We start from the raw sequence: 17,630 nt of genomic DNA, 5'->3' as shown, positions 1-17,630 counted from the left end.
ACCATCCCACTCTTCTCCCTCCAAGCCTCCCCCTCACCTTTCTCAAAAATTCCCCCCTCCCCTTTCTCCCACCTTTCGTCCCCCTCACTCATCCTTCTTTAAAGTTGCCCCCTCACTCATCCTTCTCAAAGTTGCCCCCCTCTCATCCACCAAGCTGCCTCCCTCCACTGCCCTCTCACCTCCATCTCTTCACTCCACCTCCTCAAATCCTCAACTGCCTTCTTCCCCCTCTCTTGTCTCCCCTCTCCCCCAGCATACAGAGCCTTTTCTCCTCCTCATTCGGCCCCCTCCCCAAGCTATTCTGCAATCCCCGCACTCGGTCAACAACTCTCCTTACCTCCCCCCTTATCCCTTGTCCTACCCTCCCCCTCCCCCACCCCCTGCACCCAAAGCCTCCTCCCCTACCTCTTCATTAAAAGTATGGACCTCAAATATCCGGGGCCTTCGCTCAAACCTTTCAGATCTTTCCTACAGGCTGCCACTGACAAACCAGACATAATCTGCCGAACAGAAACTTTCCTCTCCCAAGACGTGTCTGACTCCCAAGTATCTCTCCCCGGTTACTCCCTCCTCCGGTATGACAGACCTGAGCCTCGTCCTGGTGGAGGTGTTGCTTTCTTCATCAAAGACTCTATTCCTCACTCTCCATGCACTGCCCTCACTCCCCCACACCCCCAGGAATACCTCTGGCTGCGGCTTCCCCTCCACTCCCACCTCATGTTTATATGTGTACTGTACCGTCCACCAAACAGTGATGACTCCATCTACACCTCACTATCCGAAAACATGGACCATCTTCTATCTTCTCATCCAAACTCTCTCTTCCTCTTATGTGGTGACTTCAATTGTAATCATGCCAGTTGGCTTGGTGTGGGCACCTCTCTCACCTGTCATGGCACCTCAGCAAAAGCTTTCTGCGACTCATTGGGACTGACTCAATTGGTCAACTTCCCGACCCAGATCTCAACCAATGGTACTCCGTCTCTTCTGGATCTGATTGTGACAAATTTCCCGGACAATATCTGCTGCTCTTCCCTCCGCTCCAATCGGTTCTTCTGATCACATCCTTGTCAAAGTGGACATCTCTCTGGCTGTTATTGGAGAACCACCTCACCGCCATCGAGTCTGGCATTTCACTCAAGCCGACTGGTAGGCTCTCCAAGCAGCCATCAAACTTCTAGACTGGTCTCCCATCGCTACTTTCTCCAACATCAACTCATCCTGGGAATTCTTTCAAAGAAACTTGCTCTCCCTCATGCACAGATTTATCCCCTCTCGTGTTCAGTTGTCCTACTCTTCCTCCCGCCCTTGGTTTACTGAAGCTTGTGGTGAGGCAGTTGTCCTGAAACAACTTGCCTTTGCCTCATGGAAAGCAAACCCAACTGAGGGCAATCGCAGTTCCTTCCATAAAGCTCGGAACAAGTGTGTATCTACCCTCAGGAGAGCCAGAAAACAACATCTTTCTCATCTCAAGTCTGAACTCTCAAACCTCTCTCCCTCCTCAAAATCCTGGTGGCGTTTAATCAAATCTGATTCTGGTGTATGTTCCCCCTCCATCCCCTCCCTTACCTCAAATGGCCGCACTGCTGATACCGCACGTGAAAAAGCTGAATGCCTAAACTCGGTGTTTGCAGCTAAATCTTGTGTCCAAAACCCATCACTTTCTCTACCCACCTTACCCAGTCACAGCCAACTGTCCCTGGACACTGTGTCCTTTTCTCCCAACAAGGTGGAGAGCTTGCTTTCTAACCTCGACTCAGATTCTGCAACCGATCCAGACGGCATCAGCCCACGTGTCCTCAAAGCCTGCTCATCTGCTCTTGCTCACCCTCTCTCTGTTCTATTCACCCTCTCATTTGCTCAAGGTCATCTGCCATCTGCCATCTGCTTGGAAATCTGCAAACATCCCTGCCCTGCATAAAAAAGGTGCAAAAACAGATCCCTGCAACTACAGACCAATCAGCCTTCTCCCAATCATCAGCAAGGTTATGGAATCCATCATCGCTTCAGACATGAAATCCTTCCACTTCTCCAATGGCTTGATTTCCGATCATCAATTTGGTTTCAGACCAGGTCACTCTACCCTGGATATGCTGCTCCTGCTCTCCCATCAATGGATGGAGGTCCTCAATGCCAGCCGTATCCCTGGACATATCATGTGCTTTTGACACAGTCTGGCACCCTGCACTACTCACCAAACTCTCTTCCCATGGTATCCAAGGCCATCTCCACTCATGGCTCGCAGACTTTCTCTCCTGTCGCAGTCAACGTGTGGCCCTAAATGGAGTTCTTTCATCCCCCCTTCCTGTCCAGGCTGGAGTTCCTCAAGGTAGCGTTCTGGGCCCTGTTCTTTTTCTGATTTTCATCAATGATCTCTCCGACTCTCTGGAAAATCCTCTATTTCTCTTTGCCGACAACTCCACCCTCTGCCGTACCATCTGTCATCCCTCAGACCGGCAAGCAGCAGCTTCTTTGCTCACTGCAGATCTGGATAAAATCACAAACTGGTCCAACATGTGGAACATGTCTTTCAATCCAGACAAATCTCACACTCTCACTATGTCTCTTTGAAAGGACCGTTTAGAAAACCCCCCATCCACTTTCTCAACAATCCTTTGGAAGAAGTCTTTTCTTTCAAGCTTCTGGGTTTCACTATCTGCCATGACCTTTCCTGGGAAAGTCACATTTCCAACCTCGCCTCCAAAGCCAGTCGCCGACTGGGAATCCTCCGTCGTGCGAAGTCCTTCCTCGGCCCTCTTGAGCTCCTGACCACTTACAAAGCTTTTGTCCGTAGCCTGATGGAGTACTGCTCTCCCCTCTGGGCTGGTGCTCCTGCCTCCCACCTTGCTCGGCTTCACGCTGTCGAAACCAGGGCATTTAGGATCATCGGCATCTCCCGCAATGAAGCTGAATCTTTGGGCCTCTCACTCAATCACCGCAGGTTGGTCGGTGATCTTTCTGTCTTCCACCGTCTCCTCTCCAGCCTTGCCCCCCCTGCTCTCTCTGCAAATTGTCCCCACCACATTTCCACAGGGCGCTCAAGGTCCGCCAACAACCCCCTTCTGGTAAAACTACCAAAATCACGAATCTCTGCTCACCTTCACTCTTTCATTCCTCTTTTTTCCCGCCTTTGGAATAAACTCCCTGACTCTATTCTTTCCCATTCTTCCCTCCAGGCTTTCAAAACAGCTGTTCACCACCACCTCTTATCATTCCCCATCCAAATCCTTGATCTTTTCTACCCCGATAATCTACCCAAGCCCACTTCTTTCAATTCCCCTGCTTTCCTTCCTGAAAGTCCCTGCAATGTCCATCTTCTCTTCCCCATGTTCCCCGTCCCATCCCTCTCCCTTCCACAGATCTCCTAATGTGTCTGTTCCCCACTGTTTTGTCCCTCCCACTCCCACCCCTCTTGTCTCATGCCCCCTTGCTGTGCGTTGTGTGTTCGCTCTCATACGAGCCTCGACAAGGTATACAAAAAAAATTAAAAATTCCCATTAAACAACGGTGGGGACATCCAACTGAACACAGACTTATCGATCTAACTGAACTGAGGACCTTTATGGTGTTCTGCGAATTTCCACAGCCGTGACAATATTTTGACCAGTTTGAGAAAATTCCGAAAAGTAATCGAGATGTACGGTTCCAAAGTGACGCCGGACTCCATCCTTCCTGTACAGCTTCAGCAACAAAAACAGGTCGACCTTGTTTTGATGTAAAGGTAAGCTCAGAATTGCGATGGTGAAAGTGACGTCACTTTGTGTTGTGAATTAAAGGTATGGCTTGGAAAAAAATGAAATAAACACGATGAGAATGAAAGTGAGAATGTAAAAGAATCGGAAGAGGGAATAATGTGAGACGTGGAGGATTCTCCATTTTAAAGGAGTGGAGAGAATAACTTTATTGGATAGACTCAGACAAACGATTCTGCAGTCATGAGAAGAGGGAGGGAGGGGGGGGAGTCAAAAGTTGAGGGTGGAGGTAGCTTAAATCTTTTGGGAGGATGATTGTTATGGGTTGCTGGTGAGCAAGTGCAACTTGGTTAGGCTTGAGTGACAAATGGTGAAGAGGGCAGGTGGGTGAAATCAAAAATGAGGTGATAGAAGAATGTTAGGCGACAAACCTGCCTGTGGTGGCAAAGGACAAACACAGACAAACCTGCCTAACAGCCTTGCACCTCAACCTCTTGTTCATTAATTCCAACTACCCTTAGCACCTTGGATTCAACCACTTCCAAGGATGTAAGTTGAAATCTGGCATCACCAGCCCACATGACATCCATATGCTAATGCTCTGTGGATGAATGCTTTGTATGTTGTTAGAAATTGAGATTGGCTGAGGAGTGAGTGACTTAGCTTTGCAGGGAATTCCAAGGTACCTCCCTTCCTAAAAGCCAGCTTGGGTATATGATCAGCCTAGGAAAGGTTAGGAATATTGTTAATCCAAAGAGTCTGAAAGACTGTGCCTCTGCCAGAAGCTGATAGCAGAAGCAAACGAGAACGGCACTCGGTAGAGTGTCTACCTCCACCAGGCTGAACAGTTTATGGTTTGTGTCCCACTGATAGGCGGGATCTGCATCCAGACCTGAACCAAAATATCATCAGCTTGTTCTTGCCACGTACCCAACTCGTTTACCAAGTTTTGTCATAATCCGTCCACAACTTTTTGAAATATTGTGCTACCTATTGTTTTTGGCCCTATCTTTCAATGGTGAAGAATCACTTTTCAAAAAATTATCGGATCCAGATCTTCACCAAAATCCAATCATTTTTTTCATTGTTTGCGATTTGCAGATCGATCTCCAATTATCTTCGAAGTGATGCAATGAGCTCCAGCATATTCACAGACAAAATCAATATCACTCTTAAAGATGGGAGATCACTGATATATTTTATTAATTTCCAAAAGAGGTCCCAATTTGACTGAATGAAGCCAGACCAATTGAGTAAAACGATGGATGGAATCGTCAGGACGTTGATTGAGGTATGCTAACTGCCTTGGGAAGCAAGGACAAGCCGACATTACGAGCATTAACACTTTGTTAAACCAAATGTTTTCACGAACACTCTGGCTGTTAACTAGTCAGAAGGATTAACTGAGTAGTTGTACTTCCATCGCCGTGAATAAGTTGATGGTGGTTTGAGAAACCGATTCGGCCTTAACTGTGTGCAGATGACGTGTGTGAGCCAATAGAACAAGTCAGACTTGGTGTGCAAAACCCAGAGGTTTCCCAGTTTTAATATTATATTAATGCCAACACTTCAAGCATGTCATTTGCGTGAACAGTTCAGTCTTAATGTTCCAGGCCGAGCCAAGGCCTTGCTAAGCCAATTCACAGCAACGAGGCGTTCAAGTGAATTGTGAATGAATACAGGAACAATCAGGTGGGACTCAGATCTTATTAAACCATTTACCAAGTTCACATCACAATACCATCGGGCAAATACATGAAGCACAACGACAACACCTCACAATATGATGTTGAGCTAACTTAAAACCAGTTTTCATAACAATACATCATTCGGTCAGTTGTAAATGAGTAAAGAAATGTAATGCTAATGTCTAAAGCAAGTAAGTTAATATGTAAATACGTAAACAAATGTTCAAATAAATAAAGTATGCTGCGTTGGTGGGTCCACCGATGATTTACACCCGTAAGAAGGAATACCTCGAGAATGTCGCATCGAAAGCTGGTTTGCCACAAACTTTGAACACTCTGTGCCTTTCACCGTTCTTTGCGTTGATCTGTTTCTGGCACAATGAGTGGGTCCGATTGGGAAGTCGTACGTTTTCATTTTTGACCTACAAAACAAATAAATGAGCAAATATAATCCACCGTTTATTAGTCGTTTCCTCTGGATAACTAAAATAACATCAGGATGCAAAATGTAATATTGCTCTCAAACTGCCAGGTATGAGAAAGAAAAAGAAAATGTGATTTTTTTAATAGTGGGCAATGCTTGTACGTCGGTACTGTGACACAGGGGGAAAAAAAATTCTCAAGCACGAACAACTTCACCCACAATATTACAAAAGGTGTGCATGTGTAACTGTAAAGATATCAGAAAGTGAGCGACATGCCTGCTAGGTTAACCTCATTATGATTGTTTAGTTATATGCCCACGAGGTAAACCTTGTTTTCTTAACATTTCTGTTTTTTAACTTGTTTCCTAGGCCTAATAATATTGTTGCAAGGATGTGATCGGAGTTGAATGGAAGTAATATATTATAGGATAGTTATTTCATTATTAAATGTTCAGCATAAGGCGTACGGTATTTGTGTACAAGGATCACATGGTGTCAAAGTATGTTTAGACAGAATTAATCGTCACTCTTCCATTCTGTCATGTGTCTAACATCCCACCATTCTTGCCACACGAATGCTCTAAATTCTCGGTTTCACTCAGAGCCTCCCACCCCCTGCGAGAATGGAAAGAGTGACACGTCACGACCACAAAAAAGCTTCAAGTTGTGGAAAATGGCTCAAAATGACCAGAAACAACTCGAAGCGACTAGAAGCCGCGCGATGAGCCAATGAGCATACAGCTGGAGTTGGGCCGGGTGGATATAAAGTCAGAGGGACAGGGGAGCAAACAGTTGCTATGTTTGTATATATCCATGGGTTGGATCTCGTGCTCTGGCTACTGATCCCAGACCATCGCTTCACGTTTGGATTGGGGAGAAACAGCACATGTGGGAGCTCAAGCCTCGAGAGACAGCTGAGGGTGCCGGAGGGCGAAGCTCGACGAGAGAGGTGAGGAGCACCTGCACAACAGGGAGTCCGAGAGTTATGGAGAGCCAGTCACGACCCTCCAAGATCATATCATCATCCCACATAAACATCACGTGTGAAGGAGGTTGCTCTTCTGTCTTGTCACCTCTATCGTCATTGAATGAATGTGTAAGGTAGCGGTGAAGCCGATGTGATTGTGGACGCGGGGTTTATTCCTTATGGCCATGAGTGTGGTGAATTATGTTAGGGTTAAGAGGCACACGGGTTGTACTCAAACCCCTGACAGATCCACGGACACCAGCAACTTAGATATACAATGATTTATTAAACAGAAAAATCAAGTTACAGTGTAACAAATCAAGACTTAAGGTAACCTAACTCGAATGTTGAGGCACCTCCACACAGAATTAAATACAGACAAGGGGAACAGAACAAAACAAAGAAAAATAATCCCTCCTTCATTTCGGCACTTAGCTTCCAGTCCAGGAGTGAGTTTCAGGAGCTTGAAAGTCACCAAACTGTTTCGTCACTGCAAGGGAAGATGCCTCCCAAAATGGCGCCAAGCCGCTCTGTGGCCGGGAAACATTCATGAGGCGGTGTTCAACACCATTGCTCACCAACCGCCATGCGGCCTCCTCGTCGATCGCGCTTGCCAATGCCGCGGCTCTCTGCAGAATGGCGCCACTCCCTTCGGCGATATACACGAGGCTTCGAGGTCGGTCTCTCACGACCTAACCAAGAGTCAATGGCCAGCATCTTGCTCCACCACACGAGCCAATTCATCTCAGCACAAATACGAGAATCAGGCAGCCATTTCGTCACGCCGAGAGGAGAGCAAAGTGAGATCCTCTGTCCCAGCCATGTTCCTCACAACTGCCGTCTGCTCTTCCAACCTCATCCTTCTTCCACCCACTCTCTAATGTCATGCCTATTAATCATTCACCTCTGGGCGTGGCTTGTTAGCACGAAAAACCGGGAAAGCACGGCTTCTGCCTGCTTAGACGTTTGACTCGCTTGTTATGTAAATGGAATTCTTTCATTGTTGGTTTGTTCTCCAAAAACAGAGGGAAAGGTCACGGTGGCAATTACATACTGATGGAAGTGGTCTTAATCCCTATCTAATTAACACAGCACCCCCTCCCCCATGTGGTGACAAGTAACACAAGCTCACATAACAGTCTCCCTACTTGATTTACATTGAAATGTCTCCTACACGTCTACGAACCAAGCAACTCTTTCCTATCTGAACTTTCTTTTTAAATTCCGCCATCTACACCCACAACCATAACAATACTCTGTTCTGGTGTGTCTGTTCAGGGTGGGGCTTCCCTCGTTCAGGGAGTGGCTTCTCCCGTTCAGGGAGTGGCTTCCCCGTTCAGGGAGTGGCTTCCCTCATTCAGGGAGGGGCTTCCCCCGTTCAGGGAGTGGTTCAGGGCAGGGCTTAAAATCAAATATCCACCATTTTCTTCGCTCCTCATAGCTCTGAGGCTCCATCGGCCTCTTTCGTTAGGCTCACACTTTCTGACTCTCTCACTACTTTGTCTTAACTCTAATTCGATATGTAATCTAATTTTTCATTGTCACTAACATGTTTTAAGACTCGGATGTAAAAAATGGAAAGAAAATCTGATGACAATATTGGTGTTTTTAGACCAAAATGTATTTTAAGTGAAAATAGGCCTATCTTTTTTCAATCTCAGGGTTATAATGCAAAGTCAATTCAGACTCCCTTAAGGCTTCATCTCAACTCTAATTTGATATCTGATTTGTCATTGTCGCTAAAATGGTTTAAGATAAATTTGCAATAAAAAAAAAAAAAATCTGATGAAAATTTAAGTTTTAAAAGGGAAAACGTACTTTAATATCCGTTTTTGATCGGGCACAATGCAGGGAGGAGGAGAGAATAGGATAGAGGGGAAGAGGATGGACAGAGTGGAGGGGGGAGGTGAGAGTGGGGGAGGGAGAGGCAGATGGACAGAGTGGGGAGAGGGAGAGTGGAAGGGGGATGGGGAGGTGGAGTAGAAGAGGGGGAGGGATGGAAGAGGGAGGAGGGATGGAACAGGGTGGAGAGATGGAGGGGGGAGGGAGACAGAGTGGGATGGAGGAAGGGGGAGGAGAGGGGAGGGGGGAGGAGAGAAGAGGGGAGGGGAGAGGAGGGTTGAGTCACATTTTACATTACGAGGAATTTCCACGGGTCTCGACGAGTGTGTGTGTGTGTGTGTGTGTGTGTGTGTGTGTGTGTGTGTGTGTGTGTGTGTGTGTGTGTGTGTGTGTGTGTGTGTGTGTGTATGTATGTATGTACAAACAATTATCCCTGTGTCGTAAGAGGCGACCAGGGTTGCGTCAGGAAGGGCATCCGGCGTAAAACCTGTGCCAAATCATTATGCGGATCATAAGGGATGATCCGCTGTGGCGACCCCTAACGGGAGCAGCGGAAAGAAGAAGAGGAAGATATGTACACACAATATCGAATAGTGGTGTCGATCCATACGTTCATCTGTCCCCTGTTTATGGCGGCCACTTCCCGCGCTGCATTTGAAAAGCCACCCATTGGTTGTTTTGCATTTTCATTTCAGTTTTCTTTATGCAATATAGAGAGTTATTGTCCCTCCCAGTGATCTTTAAAATCACCATCTGGATTAACGTCGATTTAATCCAGATCTTCAAGGAGTAACACACATTAATTTTAAAATATTAATATTTTATCCTCTTTTTTTGAGACAAATCCAACCTCTGCCGCCCGATGTTTCACCATTTTGTGGTGGACAGTATAAGTAGCTCAGACCTTTGGCTCTGAGTGAGGGAAACAAAGTGTAACACCATTGACCTTTTTGACGTCCATGAAATAATTAAAATTGACAGATTAAGTTTAACTTTCCCCATCACTGGGGATGGGTACTTTTGCAAGTACTCTATAATGTGCTCAGTAATAAAGTATGACTCACTAAGCTGAGCTGAACACAGATCATGGAGGACTAATGCTTGCAGGAAAAAAGGTGAATCATGTGACAAACATAGATAGCAATTGTCAGAAACCAACTCTTGAGGACTGGGCATCCTCTTAGTGCCAATCCTTCCTTGGTAAATGTGCACTTCTCACCACAGAGAAAGGCACCCTGCTAGTCTTGTAACAAACAAGCGAGAGATCTGGCCGAGGTGACATTTCATTTGCTTCCCAGCGGGCTTCCTCAGGCCAACAGGCCTCAGAATGTATCTGCTTTTATTCCGGAGATGCGGCCGTTCGTTTCCGGTCACGTACTGATGCGAGCAGCCAATTGAGAAATGATTTTTATGATGCCAACGTTTTAAGGTATTTAACTGGACATGTGCTGCTGGGGCCTGGGGTATTTTTGGCCTGAGGAAGCCTGCTGGGAAGTGGGAAACCACATGAGAATGGATCTGCTTTTGCTTGTTTATTACTAGAACAGCACGGTATTTCTAATTACTTTTTTTTGGTTGGATGCACCTTTTTCTCCACGACGTGTAATCCCAACCACGCCACTCTTGTATAATAGAAACAGCCACTCCTTCTGGGAGCAGCCTGCGGTTGAGGTGGGGGGGGGGGTGAGGTGGGGCAAAATTTTTTTGAGCCTGGGGCAAGTACTACCCCCTCCCTCAAGCAAGGATCAGTAAGTAAACCACATGTGGATGGGTGAAAATTGTAAGTCATCTCCTCATCGTCACTTTCCCATGAGCCAAGATCTTGTTTAAGAAAAAGAAATGCAATTTGGATCATCATGACATGAAATAGCCATAAGATCTATGTATGTACCTTTGTGCACATGTGAAGGAAGGAAGATAGTTTTAGATTACTTACCGAGCATGATTTCTCCCCACAGACATTGCTTTTTCCTCCAACCTTGAGTCCGTAGGGTTCCTGAATTACAGAATCCTTCGTTTGCTTGAGGTTTGTGATATCAAAACGGGCTTTATTACCTGTCCAAGTTTTCAATGTGAGGGTGTTTGTGATTATGACATTCATCTGCATTTTCTCCAAGCGAGTCAAGAATCTAACCGAGGACCGTGACGCCAAAGCCCAACAATTGGCTCTGATCATTTGGATGGTGATATTGCCTCTTTGGTTGCTTGGATCCTCGTCATTGTTGTTCAAATTATTTTTCCTCGAGATGAGACGACAGTTGGTAATAGTTTCTTCTTCTCTGTTGTTCGTGTTCCCAGTGGAGTTTGAAGCACTTCCAGCCTTTTCTTCCATGTCCTTAGGTACCACTGAAATTGGAAGCGGAAACTTATTTTTTAACTCAAACTGTTCATAGCAGGTTGATCCTGAAAATTGGTCCTCCAAATCTTGCCTTTCTTTGTACATTTACAAAAGAGCATTGGTCTTTCATAGCGGGTTGATCCTGCAAATTAGTCCTCCAAATCTTGCCTTTCTTTGTACATTTACAAAAGAGCATTGGTCTTTCATAGCGGGTTGATCCTGAAAATTGGTCCTCCAAATCTTGCCTTTCTTTGTACATTTACAAAAGATCATTGGTCATTGAAGGTTAGTTTCCTGCTGTTCTTCCAAGCCATCAATTATCCTGCGAGTTTTCATGGGATTTGACCATTTCAGTAAATGAAGCCAAACGTTTTTGGGACTTTCTCTTTTTGAGCGTGTAATTGTTTGTTTTTTTTCCCTGTAGAATATTTTTAAGGAATACTATTTGGAGGTTTCACCTTTTGACCTGAAGGATTCTCGGGTTGTAAATCCGTTATTTCTTTCTCTTGGTTATTGTGACGTTCTGAGTGGATGTTTATCATTGTTTTGTTCATCATTTTTGGCAGATCAATTTCAATAATAATTTTGGGCTTCATAGTGTTCCAAACATTGGCCTGAGGATTTTGAAAAGCAGAATTCAACTTCACTGTTTTTTTTGAAATTGGATTTGCTTCTCCGAGTTTATTCGGGAATAAAATCTTCGTTGACGGGTCTTTAGATTTTTCTTTATTTATACCTCTTCCTCTCCCCTTTGGCCTTACTACCATAAAATAAGTGACTGTTCCACTTTCTTTAGGATTCCTCGCTGGCGTTCTGCTGGATATAAGTTTCAGTTTCTGCGATGTAATGTAACTCTTTTGCACACCGTTTGTCCTGGGAATGCTTTTGTGGTGCATTGACAACAGTGACGGACACATATTTTTCAACTCTTTCGAAATGGACTCCAAATTGAACACGTATTTTTGTGAACGGGGAACCGAACTTCGTAAAGGCAATTTTAAATGTTTGTGTCTTTTTTCTATTTCAATGATATTTTTGCTTTCACTGGACGGTATCGGAAAATCGTGTTTTCCTTCGTCGGCTAAAGTTTGGTCAAGAAGAAAAAAATATTGGCATATTTTCAGTAATCTCTGCGATAAAAGCATGAGGTCATTCCAATTTGAGGATGAGACCTTCTGAATGAGATGCTTATTGATATTGTTGTTGAATGATAACAGGTTAAACAATCTTTCTATCCTTTTGATACTTGGTGTTGATGTATTGTACGAAATGGTGATCTCATTAGCTGTCGTAACCAAACCCTGCTTATCAAGTTGTGGAGCTTTCACTTGCATCATCTCTGAATGAGAGCGATGCGTCAAGTTCTTACTTTTTGCACGTAATTTTGTTTTGTTGTTCGTCTCTGGATAAGTCTGTTTTGCTAAATGAAGATTTGCAGATTGAAATTGCTTAACATCACCAGACCAGACACCAGAGGGTGTGGGCAAAACGGACTCTTTTGATTCATTTTGTATTCCATCGTTTGCTGTCGCTTTTACTTCTCTGCAGTCTTTTTTCTCTTCCCCATCTCCTACAAAGTAGCGCACCGTTTTTGTAAGGACTTGTAGCAATAGCAGTATTTTGGATGAAACCTTACGAGGTAACGGGACATATTTAATACTCATCAAAATAGTTTCATGAGGTGGGGTTTTGACAAAACCCTGTTGTTGAACTGCTAAGTGTGTTTTATTTTCGGTGGACTCGTGCTTATGAGAAAGATGATTTTTCAAATGAAACAAAATGTTGTGGAATGTTTTTACATTCTTAAAGCATTCTTCTCTTCTGTGTGCCAGAGCTCCACGACAACCAAATAACTCGATCAATCCATTAAGTGTTGGTACAGCAACAATTCTGACTTTCATATCCGAGTGCAGTTCTTTTTTCAAACCTATTGTCACGTTCGGTTCAAACTGTTCAGAGCGGGTTGATGTTGAGGTTATTGCATCATTGTTTTTAGTTGGAGCCACTTCGTTGCACGAAACGGTTTTCATTTTTCCATGACTTTGTAACTCTTCATCAGCTGTTGTTCTTGGTGAACCTTGTCGCATGAGACCGTTTTTGACAATAATCAAGGTAGTATAAAACGTTTTTGCGAGTGTAATACATTGTGGTACGTTCTGCTTTGGAATATTCATGCAACCAAATAATTTCAAGAAGTCTCGAAATGAAGGGGGAACGTTCGATGTTTTTCCACAAAGAATCCACCTGTGTATATTTATAAATGGAGAAAGTTTGGAAGCACCAGGCTGCATCTCAATCTGGACATGTGAAGTTGAATTTGGTGCTTGTGTTTTCGTCAACATTTTATGATGTCCTGATGTGTCAACAGCTTCCTGTTTTGTCGGTGTTTCACGAGGTATGCCTGAGCTTTGACATTGAAAGGTTTTGACAAGGAATAGCAAACTTTTGTGGAAGCGTTTTGCGATCCGAAGACATTGAGGAACTTTATTCAAGGGAGCAATCTGACAGACAGATGATTGAAAAAAATCATGAAACCTTTGAGGAATCAAATACTGAGATTGTTCACGCTTAGCTTGTGGCAGTTTCTCATGGCGGACACTGTTTGTAAGGACAACGAAAACATTGTAGATGACTTTTACATCATCAAGACAGTGTTGCAGTTTTTGTTCTGGTTGTTCACCGCAGCCAAATATTTCCACGAAGTCGTCAAATGGAGGAATTGAAGAATGTTCTGTTCCACTGCCCCAATGCTGCTTATAAACATAACCGATGTCTTTAGATGGCCAGAAGATTTTCTTAATCTTGATGTACTTGTCTACTTTTCTCAACTTTGATTTGTTGTTCAGCACCATTGGCTTGCTGCGTGGGGATACTTCAGAACCGACTTGCAGTAAGCTCTCCATTGGTTGAATAATCTTTTCAAGTATTTTCACAACTTCACCTGAAAAGAAAAAGAAAAGCAGGTGAGAAGGTAAATTAAGATGGACAACTGGAATGAGATCAAAAGCATTTTGATGCTTTTTTATCTCATTAATTTACAACCTAAAGCATTTTGATCCAACTTTACAACCCAAAAGGTCTAAAAATGCAATTCGATTTTATATATATATATATATATATATATATATATATATATTTTTTTTTTTTTTTTTAATCACTATTTATGCAAAACATCATTCCTCCATTGTGCATATTAGTAGGGTAAGAATACTGGTTCTGGCTCACTTTTCCCCATGTAAATGAATGGGGGATTTTCAGCGATTCCCTTTTTTTTTCCCTAAAAATAAACCCCCTTTTTATCCCAAGGTATATTTATTTGTCTCCCCTTTTAACCTGGAGGTTGAACCTCATTGAATTGAACACCTGGGGGTTGAACAGCTCACTCATTGAACCTATAAAGATTTGTTCATTCTCAAATTCCTTCAATAGTTTAATTTTCTTTGCACAATAATCCCCATCTAAAATATTGACAAACAAAACATTTGAATCTTTATATTTTTTAAGATACCCCATTTGTGCCATTACGAAATGATAAACTTCTCTTAATGCTCTTGTTTGACCACCTCCTGAGCCAAAGGTTATTTTTTTGTTAAGCCCCGCCCACTTTTCTTTAATCCCCGCCCACTTTTGCTAAGCCCCGCCCACTTTCCACAATGTATTCAATAAGCCCCGCCCACTTTTCTTTAAGCCACGCCCACTTTTGCTAAGCTCCACCCACTTTTCGTGAGGTTTTTTTTCTAAGCCACGCCCACTTTTTTTAAGCCCCGCCCACTTTTGCTAAGCTCCACCCACTTTCCGTGAGGTATTTTTTTCTAAGCCACGCCCACTTTTTCTAAGCCCCGCCCACTTTGCTAAGCTCCGCCCACTTTTCATGAGGTTTTTCTAAGCCACGCCCACTTTCCCTAAGCCCCGCCTACTTTTGCTAAGCCCCGCCCACTCTTACATCATTTCCAGTTCATCTCTGACTCACAAAGAAATCACTAGAAAATTACAGGATGTTATGGTTTTGAAAAATTTCCCAATGAAGGCTTGCCTTGGCTTGCCCAGGGAATTTCCAAAGGAAACCACACCCACCAGTCTTTCCCTATAAAAGCTTCAAGCCCAGGCTCCATTTTAAACATTTGTTTTTGCTGGCAATGGTGTGCTGTGTGCTTGCCTGGAACTCTCTGTCTTGTATGGAACTAAACCTTCAAGTTGATGAACTGGATTCAAACCTCTTATCTGTTGAGGTAAGATTTTTATTTTCCTATTTTCAAACTTTGATTGAAGCATACTCATTTAATAATTAAATAACTTAATTAATACATTATTATTTTCTCTCACAGGAAATTGTATCTGAAATACAAAATGAAAATACTGCTTTTGCTACAACTTGGGGGAAATTGTTGGCTTGGTTGAAGACCTTATGAGCGACCAAGACCCACAGAACGAGTTCGTCCTTGATGACCCAACCAAAGAGTTATACCTTGGAGACCAGCAAAATCCTGAAAAAGAGTTTTACAGCAATAGTACTCATTGTGAGTTATCAAGACAATACCCACTGAACAAGTTATACGTTGATGAGCCAGAATACAAGTTTTACCTTGGAGACTCACAAATTTTGAAAAAAATCAGTAAATGAGTTCTGCCTTGATGGTTTAAATAACTACCTTGGAGACTCAGGAAAAGGGTTCTGCCAAGATGGTTCTAAATATGAGAACTACCTTGGAGACTCACAAATTTTGAAAAAATCAGTAAATGAGTTGTGCCTTGATGGTTTAAATAACTACCTTGGAGACTTGGAAAGTTGGGTTTATTTTGAAGACTTGAAATGCTACCACTCTTTGGGATTTAAACCTATCAAGAAAGTTCTTACTCCCTCTTTCTATGTTATCAAACCTGAAAGCCTTAAAAGACAGAATTGGAAGAAGAGAAAAAAAAACGTAAAATATATATATATATATATATATATATATATATATATATATATATATATATATATATATATATATATATATATATATAATATATATATATAATATATATATATATATATAATATATATAATATATATATATATATATAATATATATATATATATATATATATATATATATATAATATATATAATATATATGTGGAAATCTCATTTTGAAAAAGACATTGTGTTGGGTGAGGATTGAGTTGGGGTTGAGATTTTGAATGTGAGGGTTGGGGTTGAGATTTTGAACGTGAGGGTTGGGGTTGAGATTTTGAATGTGAGGGTTGGGACACACACACACACATACACATCAACAAACAAAAGTTCAGCCTTGACTATTCAGTTGAGGATTCTGTGTTTGGGGTTCACAGATCTAAGAACGTCCACCCCTTGACACACATTATATACTGCTATACACCTCGGACTTGGCCCTCGAGTGTCCACAACGGTGTATAGTAGGAGGGAGTGAAGCGCCAACCTATTGCTCCCATTGCACACACACACACACACACAAACAAAAGCTAAACCTTGACTATTCAGTTGAGGATTCTGTGTTTGGGGTTCACAGATCTAAGAACGTCCCCCTTGACACACATTATATACTGTAATACACCTCGGACTTGTCCCTCTAGTGTCCACAAAGGTGTATTATCTGCTTAGTTTTGTCTTTTGTAATTCCTGTGAATAAAATGAACCTAAAATCTCTTCCCCTTCCAAATCATATATTTTATAAGTCCAAGGAACCGTATCTATTACATCAACAATTTTAAAAAGTTCTTTCGTCCATCGTTCAGTAAAACCCTTTTCAAAATGAGATATCCACCTATATATTCTTACGATATCACCAACTTTGAACTTAGGTTTTCTGACATTAATCTCTTTTTCATATTTTAATTTTGTAAATGTTTCTGATGGTTTCATATTTGTTGACGTGTGAATCGTGTCATTATACTTATCCACAATATCCTGAATAAAAGATGACCATTGTTGTGAACCGAGTTGTGTGAATTTTTTATATAGTCTCTCTTTTAAGGTACGATTAAAACGTTCAACAACAACTGCCTTCCCTTCATTAAAGGTACTGTATAATGTAATACTGTTATTTTTTAGAAAATTCATAAATGTCTTGTTATAAAACTCTCTACCCTCATCAGTCCACAATTTTTTAGGTTTTCTCTTACTTTTATTAAATATCTGTTGAAAAGCTAACATAAGAGTATTACCTGTTTTGAAAGGGACAACCCACGCATATCTACTCCTCAAATCAATAACGGTTAAAGCATACTTGTACCCCTTATCATTATTGAGTTCAATCAAATCAGCAGACCAGATATAATCAACTTCCTTGGAATAAACTTTCCTTCTCTGAAACTTTGTGAATATTGGTTTATGTAATTCATCAGCTAATTGCTCTTCAGTCTTAATGGCATCATTAGAGCCTATAAGTTTTTTGAATTTCCAAGTCCAAGTTTCAATTTAGCACTAATCATCTTCTTCACGATGAACCTATCAACTTTTTCTCTCAAGGTTGGATTTTGTATCAGAGACAAATTATACAACATTTCTCTATCGGCTTCATGCTTTTCTTCCAACGTTGTGGTATTCCCATAATCAATATCGTGTCTCATGCACACTTCATCAACTCTATTGATTGGTTAACTCCAGGATTTAGGATTGTCTGCCTCATCTAATCTTTTATCCAAGTTTGTGCCTGGACC

The 17,630-nt window shown here is 42.4% G+C and overlaps 1 protein-coding gene and 1 long non-coding RNA gene across 5 annotated transcripts in view; one reads left to right on the top strand and one right to left on the bottom strand.

Annotated features, from left to right (window-relative positions):
- Positions 1–5,222: 5,222 nt before the first annotated feature.
- LOC147026334 (uncharacterized) overlaps positions 5,223–17,630 on the bottom strand; it is a 40,797-nt gene continuing 28,389 nt past the window's right edge. For 3 of the 4 annotated variants that reach the window (XR_015058291.1, XR_015058292.1, XR_015058293.1), the window contains exons 2-3: positions 10,551–13,893; positions 5,223–5,802 (exon numbers count right to left, since the gene is read on the bottom strand). Coding sequence is in view for 1 of the 4 variants with exons in the window: in XM_085881642.1 (XP_085737768.1) it covers positions 11,384–13,893 (2,510 nt within the window). In the remaining 3 variants the exon portion in view is untranslated. Of the gene's footprint in view, positions 5,803–10,549; positions 13,894–17,630 lie in introns of those variants that run through there. The other variant, XM_085881642.1, reaches the window with a different exon arrangement.
- On the top strand, positions 16,111–16,901 carry LOC147026336 (uncharacterized). The gene is made up of 2 exons (XR_015057917.1): positions 16,111–16,360; positions 16,556–16,901. It is a non-coding gene; the product is annotated as an uncharacterized LOC147026336 (long non-coding RNA).

The sequence above is a fragment of the Eptatretus burgeri genome, chromosome 5, assembly GCF_056783735.1.
Source record: "Eptatretus burgeri isolate ZD-2024b chromosome 5, Ebu_testis_v1, whole genome shotgun sequence".
NCBI classification, from domain to species: domain Eukaryota; kingdom Metazoa; phylum Chordata; class Myxini; order Myxiniformes; family Myxinidae; genus Eptatretus; species Eptatretus burgeri.
The sequence above is the reverse complement of the archived record's forward strand: the minus strand, read 5'-3'. Positions and strand labels throughout refer to the sequence as shown.